This window comes from Fukomys damarensis, unplaced genomic scaffold, assembly GCF_012274545.1.
Source record: "Fukomys damarensis isolate Sample0158 unplaced genomic scaffold, DMR_v1.0_HiC HiC_scaffold_17, whole genome shotgun sequence".
Classification (NCBI taxonomy): domain Eukaryota; kingdom Metazoa; phylum Chordata; class Mammalia; order Rodentia; family Bathyergidae; genus Fukomys; species Fukomys damarensis.
In genome coordinates this window covers 15,065,072-15,078,465 of record NW_022900929.1, presented here as the reverse complement: position 1 = coordinate 15,078,465, position 13,394 = coordinate 15,065,072, and the positions used below count along the sequence as shown (strand labels likewise).

Sequence of the window (13,394 nt, the reverse complement as noted above, 5' to 3'; positions counted from 1 at the left end):
CCTCCTCGCGCGCGCATGGCAGGCTGTGCAGCAGCGCGTGGATGCGGATGTAGTGCGTGCGCGGCGTCTCGGGTTCCATGCAGGCCGCCGCGATCACAGTCTCCAGCTCTGACACCGGCAGTGAGCACGGTCGACTTCGCCTCTTGGCCGAGGCCCGCAGTGGCAGGGTACTTTCCTCCTGCTCCGGATTGGAAGCCTCTCCCTCTTCCACCTCCACCACCTCCTCCTCCACCTGCTCCTGCTTCTCTGCCTCCTCTTCCCCTCCTGCCCTGCTTCCGGGAGCCGCTTCCTCCTGCCCCAGGTCTTCCTTGTTGGTGAGAGCATCGCCATCCTCCAGCAGGGGCGGTGGTGTTGCCTCGTCATCCAGGCCAAGCCCCTCAGCCAATTCCTCTGCACTCAGGGCAGGCTGAGTGTCCTGTGGCTCCCCAGCCCCCTCAGGTTCTTCAAAGGCCTTTCCCTGGTCTTCTGGCCCCATGGTGCAGTACACATCTTCCACTGGCCCTGCAGGCTCCAGACTCTGATTTCCTGCACCGTCCATCATATTGTCCTCACTCAAGGGATCTGCCTTCAAGCTCTCGCAGGGATTGGGAACATCATCTGGGGGTTCCCCACGGCTGCTTCCCAGCAAGCTGTTCATGAGGCTGCTCTGAGTTTCTGCGGACTCAGGCTCAGTGCTCAGTGAAATCTCCTCATCATCTGCTGGCAAGAAGAAAACTATGTCATTCCTTCCCAAAGAGAGTGTGAGGCTGCTGGTCCACTGTGCAGCAATGCAAGTCGCCACTAAGGGATTTCTACAGTAGGGTATTAGATGTAGGGGTTGATGAGGGTTTCTCACTGGCCAGAGCTCTGCCGAAAAATTCTGTAAGAGTGAATTCTAGTTATGTTAATGACAATTTGTAGTAGTGGGTATATTTTTGAAAAAAAATTTTTTTGTTAAAATGCCAAAATAGAATTTGCTCAACAGTGTTTGCTACATGGGATGACTTCCAATGATGGGGTGGTTTATGGTTCCTTAGAATCCCTGGCAAAGTTAATTGTACTGGCTCCGAATGTTTTCTATGGAAGGATCTCCAAGGGTGCCTGAATAGATGAGCCAGGCTTTTAGGCAACCAGAGAGAATAAAGGGGTGGACTGCAGATGGGAGCAATCACAGTCATTTGAGCTTATTGAAATAGAAAAATAAACAAGGTCTCCACATGAAGCAGCCATTCAAAGAGCAGCAAGTACTGTTTAACTCTCCCTCCCTCAACTGCTCCACCATAGGATTCCCTACATGAGGTGAATGTCTGCATTTCAAGTACACTAGTGCAATTCACTAGGTGAAGAAAAACAATTTCTTAAGTGAACTGTAAAGCTATACTTATGGGTATACCACAGAAGAGTCTGTTTTATTCACAAAAGGTAGCAAAAGGCTGATTTTCACTGGAAAAAGCAGTCAAGATGTTTACTTATAATGCGAGGTGTACTCTGGGTACAATTAGAATAGTACAATTGGAGTTTAATGAGTGTGTCATAATAGGCTCCTCACTCTAGATTCTCAAAATCTTTGCAGGCTTTAACAACAACTTATTAATGTGGCCCAAGAGAACCTAGCAAGTCTCAGCCTGATTTACACATACTATGGGGGCTATGGGAGGAGAACAAAAGTGAAAATTAGGAGGCATCTCATTATTCTTATTTAGACATATGTTTTGGCCTGAAAAACCAAACATGGGGATGATTCTGAAATTTTCTAATTTATATTTTTCCATTTTCTCTGTGATATTGTAGGAATTCATTGTGTAGTAGTTCATAGCTCATAGTTCTTTGATAATATGACGTTCCTCATCTATGGGCCAGTCTATATCCAGCGATGTGGTAGAAAGAGATGATTCCTATTCATTCACTCACTCATGTGCAGTGATTAAGTAACTACTGAGCACCTTTGATGCAGGTGTTGCCAGTAAATGCTAAGTATGTAGGCTCTGTGTTTACACTGGCCACACCCTCAAACCCCATTCCACGGTGTAACCCTCTACCTGTGGGTCACCAGAGTGGAGAAGAGCCTCTCAATCAAGGAGACAGCAACCTGGCTTCCAGAACACATCACTGGCTTCCAGGTCTCAAAAGAAGATAGAGAAGCATAAAACCTAGAACATGTCTGGAGAGAACAATGGCTATTTTGCTCTAGACAGAGGAACAATACTACAACAGTAGCCCAGGACAAGACATGAAGTTCATGCTGAAAATACCTGGATGGATGGAGGAAGTGATCTCAAATCGGAATTGCAGCTGTCCACTCACATGATCTGTTGGAAGCCTTCGGCCAAGTGTGTAGCTGACCACCCTATCCCTAGAAGGAAAAAAGCACCATCACAGATCAGGTCAGTACTTCTTGTATAGACCAGACAGTGTGCTGTCTGTACTCGCAGCTGAGACAAGCAAGCCCAGGGAAGTCTTGAAAATGGGAGGCCTTGATCTGGCCTGGTACATAGGAGACAATCTTAAGGTAAAAATGGGAACACAGATATGAACAATCGCAAGGTAATTCTTAGTACTCCAAAACCCAGTGAACTACTTAGTGAACCTCTAATTTGGGCCACCACTTGTTTTTGTATGACCTGGAGCTTTTTACATGTTTGAATAGCTGGATGAATGTAACTATACTGTATACCTAAAATGTAAAAAAAAAAAAGTTGGAAATAAAATCACAATCCATGGAAGAATAGTATCTCATGAGACATGAAAATCACATGAAATTCAAATTTCATTGTCCATAAATAAAGTTTAACTGGGATGAAGTCACACTGATTTACTTATATTGTCTGTGACTACTTTCATGCTGTGGTAGGGGGGTTCAGCAGTTTGGACAGAGATCATGTGGTCTGCAGAGCCTCAGTTACTTACTCCCAGGCCCTTTACCAAAAAAGTTTGTTAACCTGCGTTCTAGAAAAGAAAAATAAAGACAAGTCAATGTCTTTTGCTTGCTTTTCTTATACAGACCACTATTTCCCAAATATGCTCTTAACTCGAGACACTGCCAACACATGCATGTCGTGGGGTATGTTTATAACGTATGTGTAAGAAGAGGTATCATCAAGGTGTGATAGAGAGCCCATGGTTGCTGTGGAAAGCCACCTGCTGCAGGACAGAGCAGGGCAAGACGTGTGGGCTGAGCTCAGTGGCCTTTGACTTCCAATTACACCAACTGCAGGGCTTGCACATAAAGAGACCCTTAGTCTCCATCTTGGACTCTGACTCCATCCCATCTAAGCACTCAAAGCAATTTCTTAATTACTAGAAAGAAAGCTATCTGGGGGAGTCAACCTGATGGTCTGCTGTTATAGTTTCATCCAAAAATGTAGCTTCTGCAGGCAGAGTACCTTTGGCTTTAGCAGAGTCAATTGCCTCTACCTTGGCAAAAATAGAAAGAGGCACTACCTTGGGATGTGCAGGAATTAACAAATCCAGTGTGCTCAATGATAACAAAAACATACAGCATTCTAAGACCAATTCCTACTCTGTATTCCTTCCATGTATTCACTTGTGACATTTACATAAAAGGATGAAAATTACTGGCTGGTAGTGTTTTAACTTTTCACTTTAGAGAACACTGACATTAGGAAAAGATATATATTCCAGTGATTCACTGACTTGATGTTTTTCTTTGCTAAGCCACAATTTAGTGTTTAGTGTCAGAAATTCATTAAACTAAAAAATTATAGAAAGGAAAAACAGGATAAGCCACAAAATTTTGTCTATGTAGAAAGGGCCGTGGTTACTATTATGAAGTGGTATATGATGGCAGTAAGCAAGACACATATGAACTCAAAACTTAATTGAATCAACTTAAAGATGACCAGATGGTAACATAGAAATATAGTGGTACCTTAAGTCATGAATTTTATGTGCTTCATGATTCTGATAAAGATTACCATGGTCGTGTTTGCACAGGAAACATGGCCGTGGTCCTGTTTGTCACCTGATGCACTGTTCACAAACAAAACATTTGCCAAGTGCTTCTATTTGTAAACCAAACTGTTTGCAAACAAAGGCATTCATGAATCAAGGTACCATGGTACATTTATTATGCTTTGCATTTGCCATCTAAGATTTTCTTTCTACAACTCAATCCACATATTACCCTCAAAAGTACTCTGACACTGTGTACTGTGTCATTAAGTAACTTCCATTGTCCAACTGGGGACATGAGGTATGACCACCAAGTAATGGTTCACTTCCAAGATGGCTGAGGTTAAGAACCAGCTGAAGGACAGGACATTACAGGTAAAGGGACCGAGGCAGGGCTGGAATATGTGTGTGTGTGGATGGGGGGGCACAATTGTCTGAAGGCAAGGAGAAAGCAATAGATTCAGGGAACTTACGTGAAGTGCATTTGTGAGGACAGAGGGAAGCTGGGTTTGCTTCTGTTCTAGATGAATTCTGGGAATCTGCTATGGCTTAGGTCAAATGACTATTCTTTCTAAGAAGTCCCGTCATGTCCTGCTCCTCCTACACTGGATGGCTCCAGGATGGGCAGCATTGCAGAAGTGTCTGTCAGGGGCTATGGGTTATCCTGTCAGAGGAGGTGAGAAGAGAGCACCTCACGGCTTGTGATTGCCTCCTCTTGGAGAGGGGTTAAGCTCATTTGTACTTACTTGTCTAGACTTTGCTTTTCCTTGGTTGGCAAGAACACTAGAGATATCAAGCTAACTTTGTGCAGGTTAGAAAACTTTTTTTAAAACCTCAATTGCTTGCTTTCACCATTTGGGGGAAGTATCTTCCAAAACAGTCAGTCTAGGAGTGTAGGATAATGACAAGAAAAAATGAGCCAGCAGCTTGGGCTTATGAAAACTACTTAGATCGAGGGACAGACTGTTTCCCTCTGTGGCTGCAGTGAGCACCACAGAGCAGTTCAACAGGTACTAACTGAATATTTATTATAATAAAACACACATTCACACATTGCCATTAATTCTCTTCAAAATACGCCCCCCCCCACACACACTCACTTCAAACAGTTGTCCCATTGCTGCTTTCTGAGGCAGTTCTGGAAGTCTTCTTTCATGAGTGTATTTAGTTGTACTGTCATGGCTTCCTCAGTGTCCTGAATTGATTAAAAAATGTTTCCCCTTCCTGGTCATTTTGACTCTGGGGAAGATCCAGAAATTGTAGTTCCTGGGTTTCCGCTGGACAGCACCCTGGCAGCAGCATTTACTGCAGTTCTGATCACACTTCATAACAACACTCATGAAAGAGGACTTCAGAACTGCTTCAGAAAGAGGCAAGAACAATGGGACACACGTGTGTTAAGTGAAGGGCGGATCTGGAGGGAAATCAGTGGCAGTGCGTCTTCTACTGTAGGAACAATTAAAAAATTTGCTCATTCCTTATATATTTTCATCATACCTCATAGAAAAACAATTCCAAGAACCCTGCAAGGAGCCTCTTGGGGCTCTTGGTCTTTGGAGAGAGACAGGTGTGTGTTAGACTCAGCTGCATCTCTGGCCCTCACATGCTTCGGCTTAGGGAATTACTCATCCCTTCTAAGTTCCTTTTCTGTATTTGGAAGAACAGAAGTGCTATGAGGACTAGATGAAATAACAAGGGTCATGAAGAGGACCATTCCTGGTTTGAGTTCCAATTAAACAGCTTTACAATAATTTTTAGTCATGCCCAAGTCACGCCAAAGAACTTTAAGACGTGGGGAAATTCTGCAGGATATTTCTCACGCCTTTCATTCTAAGGGTTATATCATATTGAAGCATATGCTTATAGTCAAAGAGCTATGCCTAGTGTTTGCAAATATAGCTGCCATTACCTGAAGAAGTGAATATTATACATAAGGAGTTTTAGGATCATAGTTCATCTTAATGAGAACTATGGGTGAACATGAAGGTAAATGGTCCAAAACACAGAAATATATTCTCATAAATAATGGCATTCTGCAAGTGACATGATTAATGTCATTTCTTAAGAATCTGTGTTTTCAAAATGCAATTCATTTTACCTAGCATTTTCTGAACATAGTAGCATCTTCTGAGATACTCTACTCAAGTAACTTAGCTTTTCATCTTGTTACAGAAATGTCACTTATGCTTAAATTCTAGATACAAGACAGGCATATGAAGAAAATAATATTCTATACAGTAAAACAAACTTTAATATCTATTTCTACAGAAAAATGTCTCACTGATGATTTCTCCTAATACTGTCTTAGGATTTTCTGCTCTCTTCCATATGTGACCTGGGATATGCAAGGAAAAGAGAAAGATTTGTTTAATTGAATGCTGTAGCTCCGGCAATATAACTAATAGGAGAAGCCAAGGAAATGCAACATTCTAGTTTATTCTCTGTGAGGCTCTGTCTTATTGCAGCTTCCAGGCCCTTCTGTGGCCTGGCCTGTTGGACAAAGCCCAGTGATGCTGAGCTCCCAGTCACAGGTTTACCCTATGGCGTGTCTCTCCAGGAGTCTCTGGACTGGCATCGACAGCTTTCCCAGGAAGCGCTTGATGATAGGGCGGCTCTTGGCAAACTTGTCCTTCACCTCAATTTCTAGCACATCAGTGGGCAAGGACACAAAACTGAATTGCTGCAATGAAAGAATAGGTCACATCAATTACTCGAGAGCTGCAAGAGCTGCCCAATTCCCAGTCCATCTGCCTGCAGGACGTTATTGTAAAAAAACAAAACAACAAAAAAAAAACAGCTTCTATGTCTTGGTCTAGAAATGCTGGGAGCACTGTTTATTCAGTACATGGGGGTTGGCAGTGAGATGCTCCTGGGTGCTCAAAAATAGGGTTATTTTTTTGAAGTATAAGCACTAAAATCAGCACAAATGAAGAGAAAGAATACCACTCAAGCCTGTCCGTACTTCACTTGACTAACGATATTACCATTGTTGAAGAAAGAGAAGAATAAACCCACCTACAATTGAGGAAATATCCCATAAATCAACAAGGGCACATCATAGTTCATGATTATAATGATAGGTTTTTAAAACTTGTATAATAAAATACCTTGCATTCTTGAAAGCGGAAAAAGATAAGGATTTCACTTTATGTGGGATGAAATTGAATTGACCTTTGGCAAGAGAATAGCCCAGTGATGGTGAATCTTTTAGAGCTTTCAACTGATACAAACAGCCCACTGTAGCATGCGTGCCACAGGTTTGCCACCACTAGAATAATTCATATTTATTGGCATTTAAACTGCCATTTCCTGTCAACCCAGAATTCAAATTTTAGGGATTTTTTTTTCTTCTGGATTCACTCACACAAGTGTGCAAAAGGTATATTTTATAAGAATATTCATTGGAGCATCCCTAACAACAAGAAAATACTAGGAAAAAAAAACCCTCAAGCTGTCTATCATTAGGAAACAGACAAAAGAGGTGAACTGAATATGTACTGCCATGTAAGACATCTGGTAAAATAAATGAAAAAGCAAAGCACAGAAGAATATGAGGGCTTCTGTTTGTACTTGGAACTGCAGAAAATGCCTAGAGGATTTTATTCCAAACTGTGAACTCTAGGGTAAAGGCTGGGAGGGGAGGAGAGGAAGAAAGCCTTTTATGTTTTATTGCATTTGATTCTAAACTGTTCATTTGTTAAGTAGCATATACTGTGTCTTTTTAAATGAAAGCAACAAAAATTTTATTTATTTGTTTATTTATTTATTTTGGTACTGGGGATTGAACTCGGGACCTTGAGTTTATGAGGCAGCCAGCGGCACCCCTAAGCTAAATACCTGGTCCAACAATTTTAAATAAAGACTGTGATTGTTTGGAGTTGGTCCGGTCATCAACAAAGTATGGAGACTCAATCCAGACTTTCTGGAAGGAGGAAGTCTTAACTTTGCACTTTGCAGCACCCTAAATCAAGGACTAGGAAACAGTTGAACAACACAGTTATTTTTCTTTTATTATGACTAATTCCTCATAGTAATCTTTTAATTTTAGTTGATTTATATTTACAGAGATATAATATACTGGGCATGACAACGTTAATATCTTCTCTGGCGCAGTCAGGACAAACTAAGGCATGCTATAGTAACAACCAACATCCAAATCTCAGTGACTCAAAATGGCCAAATCTGATTTCATATTCTTATGCTTGTTGGGGGCCAGTGGAACTGCCAATCTCACAAACATTGCCAGGCATAGTAACAAAGACAGAAGAAAACTCAAGAAGCTCTTTTTTTGGCAAATAAATGTTCATTTCCAAACGCAACTCCTTATCAGAACTAGCCACATACCAACCAGCCCAACCCAGGAAGTAGGAAGTATGATCCTATAGTGTGCCTAGGAGGTACAGAACACAGATATTTGGCAAACAGCACTCATGACTTCTATACTCCCCATGTGGTTCTTCTAATTTTTTTTGAGACAGGGTCTCACTATGTAGTTGAGACTGACCTGGAATTCACTATGTAGCCCAGGCTGGTCTCGAACTCACAGCCATCCTCCTGCCTCAGCCTCCTGAGTGCTGGGATTACAGGCATGTGCCACCACACCCGGCCTTCTAATTTCTTTTTTTAAAAATATTTCTAATTGGGATTTCTGGGAAGGTGGTGGAGTGGTGAATATCAGAGAAACAGCCTCTCTGAGATTTGGTGTCCTGATTCCAGAATATAGAAATGTGAGGAAGAGAAGAATGAGGAAAGTGCATTCCCAGGACCCAGCAAGGATCTGAAGCAAGAATTGAAGCCCACGGGAGAGCAAAGAGAGATCTCAATGCAGGAGAAGGAGGTGGCAAGCAGTACTTTCTCCCTAAGCCTTGACTCACTGCATGTAAGGAGGGGCTCAAGCCAGAAGACACGCAGTAACTACTGGTGACCTCAGAGGCTTCCATGGAAAAACACACCAGTGGAATGGAACAGTGGTTGCAATGGACTGCAGTGGCCGGTGAGTTATTGAGATTCAGATGGCCCCCGTGGCGAGGATGACTGGCTGGTAGCCAATTTGGTAAGGAGACAACTGAGTTTGGAACTGACAGGAGCTGTGAGCTCCATCTAGTGGCTCCCTGTGTCAGGGTGAGGCAGAACCACGATAAAATGAGGCAGGTGATCAAGGAGCACAGCTCAAATCAGCAGAGAGTTGAGTTCAAGCAGGCAGGAGGTACATGGAGTATGGTAAGCTGAACAAATCAGGTCCCAGCCTCACAGCCAGAAACCAGGCTAAATTTCAGTGGAACTAAAGGTGCAAGCTTGCTGGGATTATCTACTACCCCACCATAAATGTACAGCTGGCTTGCTGGGATTATTCAATTTGGATCTTGACTCTGTCTGCCCACCCTATCTACCAGTGATAGCAGAGACACACCCTGAAGTGGACATCTTTTTCTTTTCTTGTTTTTGTTTGATTTCTTTTTTCTTGATTGTTCTTTCTTGTCTCTTTCTCTCCTGTCTTCTTGACCAGTTTCCCAAAGTTCAATTTTCCTTTGCCTGAAAGCCTGGCTTCTAATCTCTTCCTCTTCTTCTATTTCTCTATTTTTTGCCCCTAACCCTTTAAAATTTTTCTCCTCTGGGGGTTAAATCACTAAATTGAGGGCATATTTATAGCACACAATTTTCTGGTTTGTTTTAGATTTTGTTATATAATCCCAAATCTAGTTCAAATTGTTAAAGGGGCCAATTAATAGTTATAGATTGGGTACATCTTAGTCTGTGCACATGCTAGAATAGTGTATAATTTTCTAAACTGTAAAAATTTATATTATAATAATTTGTATATAAATACATATAATTACAATATAATTATCATATTAAATGTTAATCAGGTAAAGACTGCTTATTTTACAATATTAAGTAAAAAGAGCAGGACAAATAATTACATATAATTTACAAACACAATACTGTAATGTGAACTGTAGGAGAAGAAAAAAGACTAGAAATAATTACAACAGATTTTAATAGCAGTTCTTTTACCAAACAAGGGTATGTGTTTCTGCATTGCATTTTTCTGTATTTCCATACTTCATGTAATACTTATTATGTTCATAATTAAAAGCTTAATAGCTGTTATTTAAATGAGACATTTTCACCTATAGTATCCTGCTCGGAGCACTGAAATGAACTTATCGAAATGTGCTCTGGAAGTCAGTGGTAACTCCTGGGGTCTTTCCTTTCTCCGCAATTGCTTCCTCTTAATCTTTCTTTTCTGCCCTTACCTATCCCTTTATTCTAGATAACAGCCTTTCCTCACTAGGCTCCTACCTGGATGCTGAGGTTCTTGAAGTCCATGTCAACCCCCAACTAGACCGGCTCTGTTAAAATGTAACTCAGTCTATTTATGGACAAGCAACGAGCACCCATGCATCTACAGCCAGGAAGACTGGCTTTGCACAGCTTCATCTACTGACATGGCTCTTACTGTAAGCCCCTGAGGAAGCTTTGGAGTGCAATAAACTTGGTATTTATCCCTCACTCTGCATATCCAGGTTTTTGACCCTGTCAATTATAATCTCCCTGAACCTCAGGATCTTCACCTATAAAATGGGAAAATAAGGTCCATGGCATGTTAGATGAAGTGAATTCTTCCCTCTCCATTCCTGTTCTAGCCCAACTCTACATGCACCATTCTCTATACTTCCTCCTTTTGATTCTACAATTATTGAACTTTCTTCAAATTTACTAACTCTTTTCAGATGGCCCTAAATGGCCAATACTTCTAGACGGCTGTCTATAGTAATCTACAGGCCCTAGTGAACAGGCAAAAACTACAGTTTCTCTACTAAATCTACTCTTTGTATCCAGGGAAATGACCAAATTTTTTTATTTCAGGAGATATTTATGAATTACATCTTCAAAAAAGTGTTTAAAAATGAGGATGTTTCTGCCTTAAGTCCTCTATGAAACAAACCATTGAGGAAATGAAAGAGAAAATCTCGGGCAGCCTTAAAGTTTGAAGTCTGGCCATTTTTCTTCTTTGTTCTTCACTTTTTGCTCATGAGTTTTTCAGAGCACCTGGAACACAAGCTTGAGCCAAGCAATGAATAAATGACATTTTATCTCCTCACAAGGCACGCAACTGTCTTTAAAAAACAAAAGACTTGTGGTACTCAGGAGTGAGAAACTAAAGTCACACAGGTCACCTCTCCATTAGAACACTGGATTTTAAAATCTCTCTGGGCTCCACATCAGTAAGCAAAGGTTAGGCTTTTTGAAACAGAAAGAGGTATAGAGAAGGCTTAACACTGAGGCCACTAAAGCAAGGTGACAGACACAGTATTCCTAAGGTGTCAAGCATCCTTCTGCTAAACTTTCTTCTGTTAAAGCAAACTTTCTTTTGTTTAAGCACAGACTGTTGGGACTTTTGTTTTTGACCAACATCTCTTCACTTTGATTCTCATTAGAATTATGTGGGCGCTCTGACAATAACATTCCTGAACCCCCTTCTTGACTCATTAAATCAGATTACTTGGAGGGTGGAGAGACCCCTGGGAGTGTGTTAAAGTTTCCCAGGTGACTCCATTGCATGACCTGGGTGAAGAACTGCCTTTCTCCCAATAATAATTCATTTTAATATCAAACAATAACACTGCAAGGAAAACATTCCTTAGAATAAATCTAAATCCTCCTCTGTGACCAAAATATTTAGTCCATTTATATGTAACAGATTTCCCCATCCCAACTTTACTAGTTTCTTTTAAAAAACATTGAATAATTATTTATTTGTAAGTTAATAAATATATACATACTACACTTAAAAATTTACACTATCAAGACTACTTTAGTAACCCATAAGCACATAGGACGAGACTTCATTCCAAGAGTTAAATAGCAGCCATTGCATACATATATCATTAATGTTCACCAGGTATGATCTCATACTACCAGTTCTCCTTGGAAAGAATGGGCTCTACTTAGTTCCAGTTGAAGGACAAATTCTCAATTACCAAAGCTGAACTATATCTGAGATCCACCAGAGCTAAAGTACTACTCACTTCAGCCATTTGTTTCTTACTTAGAAATGTATATGCAGGCAAGCTGTATGTTGGGTGGCTTTTGTTTTTGAAGTCTGAACCAATAATGCACTCTTTAGTACCTGGCAAATAAAGTTGCTGTGCAATCCCTCAGTTCAATTGTCCAGTTGATTTTATTGTCCTCACTTACGTATGCATGACTTTCACACCAGGGAGAAACCTAACAGGGTCTTAAGGTGGTTGTTTGTATAATTTTGTTGGAGATTTATATTTAAATATAAATATTTAATCTACACAGTTTGAGAGGTTATTTTAGAATCCCATGCTCTGCTCTCATCATTCTAAAGGGAATGTGATGCTGGAAAATAAATTAATATAAAATTTCCAGAAAATATGTAAATGAATAGGTCTGCTAATCAAATTCTGGAATTAATCTTCCAAATTCACTATTCTCTAAAACTGGCCTTAGGAAAGATCTAAACTCTAGGTACCTCCCAGGAGCCATGTAACTCAGCCCAAGAAGGTATTTCAAAGTGTCTTAGAATTATTTTTAAAATGAAAGGAAGCAAGAGATTCCACTAATGCCTGAAATTACATGTAGAAAAGGACCTAGTCTATTGGTTAACCCCCAGGACAAATTATACATTTACTTATGGCATGGCCATCTTTTCAATGGGCAACATCATTATAATTTATCTTTTACCATTTATATGTAACAAATAATTGGAGAGTAACTACACTCTTATTTACAGAGCACCAAATATAGCTATCAACTCTTTTTAATGGAAAGAGTATTTTAAGAGACTGAAAGAGCACGGAAATGAATTACTGGAGGATGAAGGGTATTTAAACAATAAATCTTTCACATACACTTTTTCTCTTCACACAAAAGGTACTAAATAAGTTACACTTAAATGTTCTACTTATATTTTTAAAAACCAGGTACTTCACATTCAAGAGTAGTGGAAATTATCTAAACTGCGAGGTACAGAGGTACAGGATGAAGTACATATCCAATTCAAATTATGTTAAGACTCAAATATAAAATATAAAGAGAAGTCAACTTTTCTTACAAGGAAATAGATATTCATTATTCCCTTTCCTCCAAAAAGGTAAAGTGCCCTACACAGAAGGAATCCACATGAGCTGAGAAACTTTCTTGCTTTGATATAGGTAAGTGAAAATAAATTCTATGTTGTCTAAAGTTTGACATATAATAAAAATATATAATTCTACTTTCATGGACTAGTCAACTAGTTGCAATAAGTTACTACAGTTATTTGAATTGTTTCATCCTGAACAAGGTGTATTCTTTCTCTTTAGCCTCTTTGCTTGTATGAGGCACTGTGTAGAAGTCTTATTTTGCCATGAACAAATACAACCATTTTTAGGACAATCTTGGTAAAGTCACACAAGGCTGAGCAGCATTAAGAGGAAAGCTGGATTCTTTTCTTTTCTTTTTTTTTTTTTTTTTTTTTTTTTTTTTTTTAA

General features: G+C 40.1%; 1 protein-coding gene across 1 annotated transcript in view; it reads right to left on the bottom strand.

Annotated features, from left to right (window-relative positions):
• Hecw1 (HECT, C2 and WW domain containing E3 ubiquitin protein ligase 1) overlaps nt 1-13,394 on the bottom strand; it is a 390,788-nt gene that overhangs the window by 107,414 nt on the left and 269,980 nt on the right. Inside the window, 4 exon segments of the mRNA XM_010610867.3 lie at nt 9-14; nt 17-696; nt 2,232-2,332; nt 6,429-6,571. Coding sequence (XP_010609169.1) covers nt 9-14; nt 17-696; nt 2,232-2,332; nt 6,429-6,571 — 930 coding nt within the window.